At 45.5% G+C, this 255-nt stretch overlaps 1 protein-coding gene across 1 annotated transcript in view; it reads left to right on the forward strand.

Annotated features, from left to right (window-relative positions):
- Positions 1-43: 43 nt before the first annotated feature.
- The window catches only part of LOC107467259 (ribonuclease H2 subunit A), a gene marked incomplete in the record, with an annotated part of 2,212 nt that continues 2,000 nt past the window's right edge, over positions 44-255 (forward strand). Inside the window, 1 exon segment of the mRNA XM_016086297.3 lies at positions 44-255. Coding sequence (XP_015941783.1) covers positions 139-255 — 117 coding nt within the window.

The raw sequence follows: 255 nt of genomic DNA on the forward strand, positions 1-255 counted from the left end.
AAGAGGAGTAAAAATAGATATTTTTATTTTATTTTATTTTTAATGAGAAGCTTAAAGCAGTTGGCCCTAACCCGTTGAGGTGTCTCGTATGAGAAGCGAAGTTCAGTTGGCGGGAAACTGAAAGTTGGAAGCGCCGAAATGGGATCGGAAAGCGTGGTTCCGAAATGGGCTTCTCAGCCTTGCATTATGGGAATCGACGAAGCCGGTAGAGGCCCGGTTTTGGGTCCCATGGTCTATGCTTGCTTATACTGCGCT

The sequence above is a fragment of the Arachis duranensis genome, chromosome 9, assembly GCF_000817695.3.
Source record: "Arachis duranensis cultivar V14167 chromosome 9, aradu.V14167.gnm2.J7QH, whole genome shotgun sequence".
Classification (NCBI taxonomy): domain Eukaryota; kingdom Viridiplantae; phylum Streptophyta; class Magnoliopsida; order Fabales; family Fabaceae; genus Arachis; species Arachis duranensis.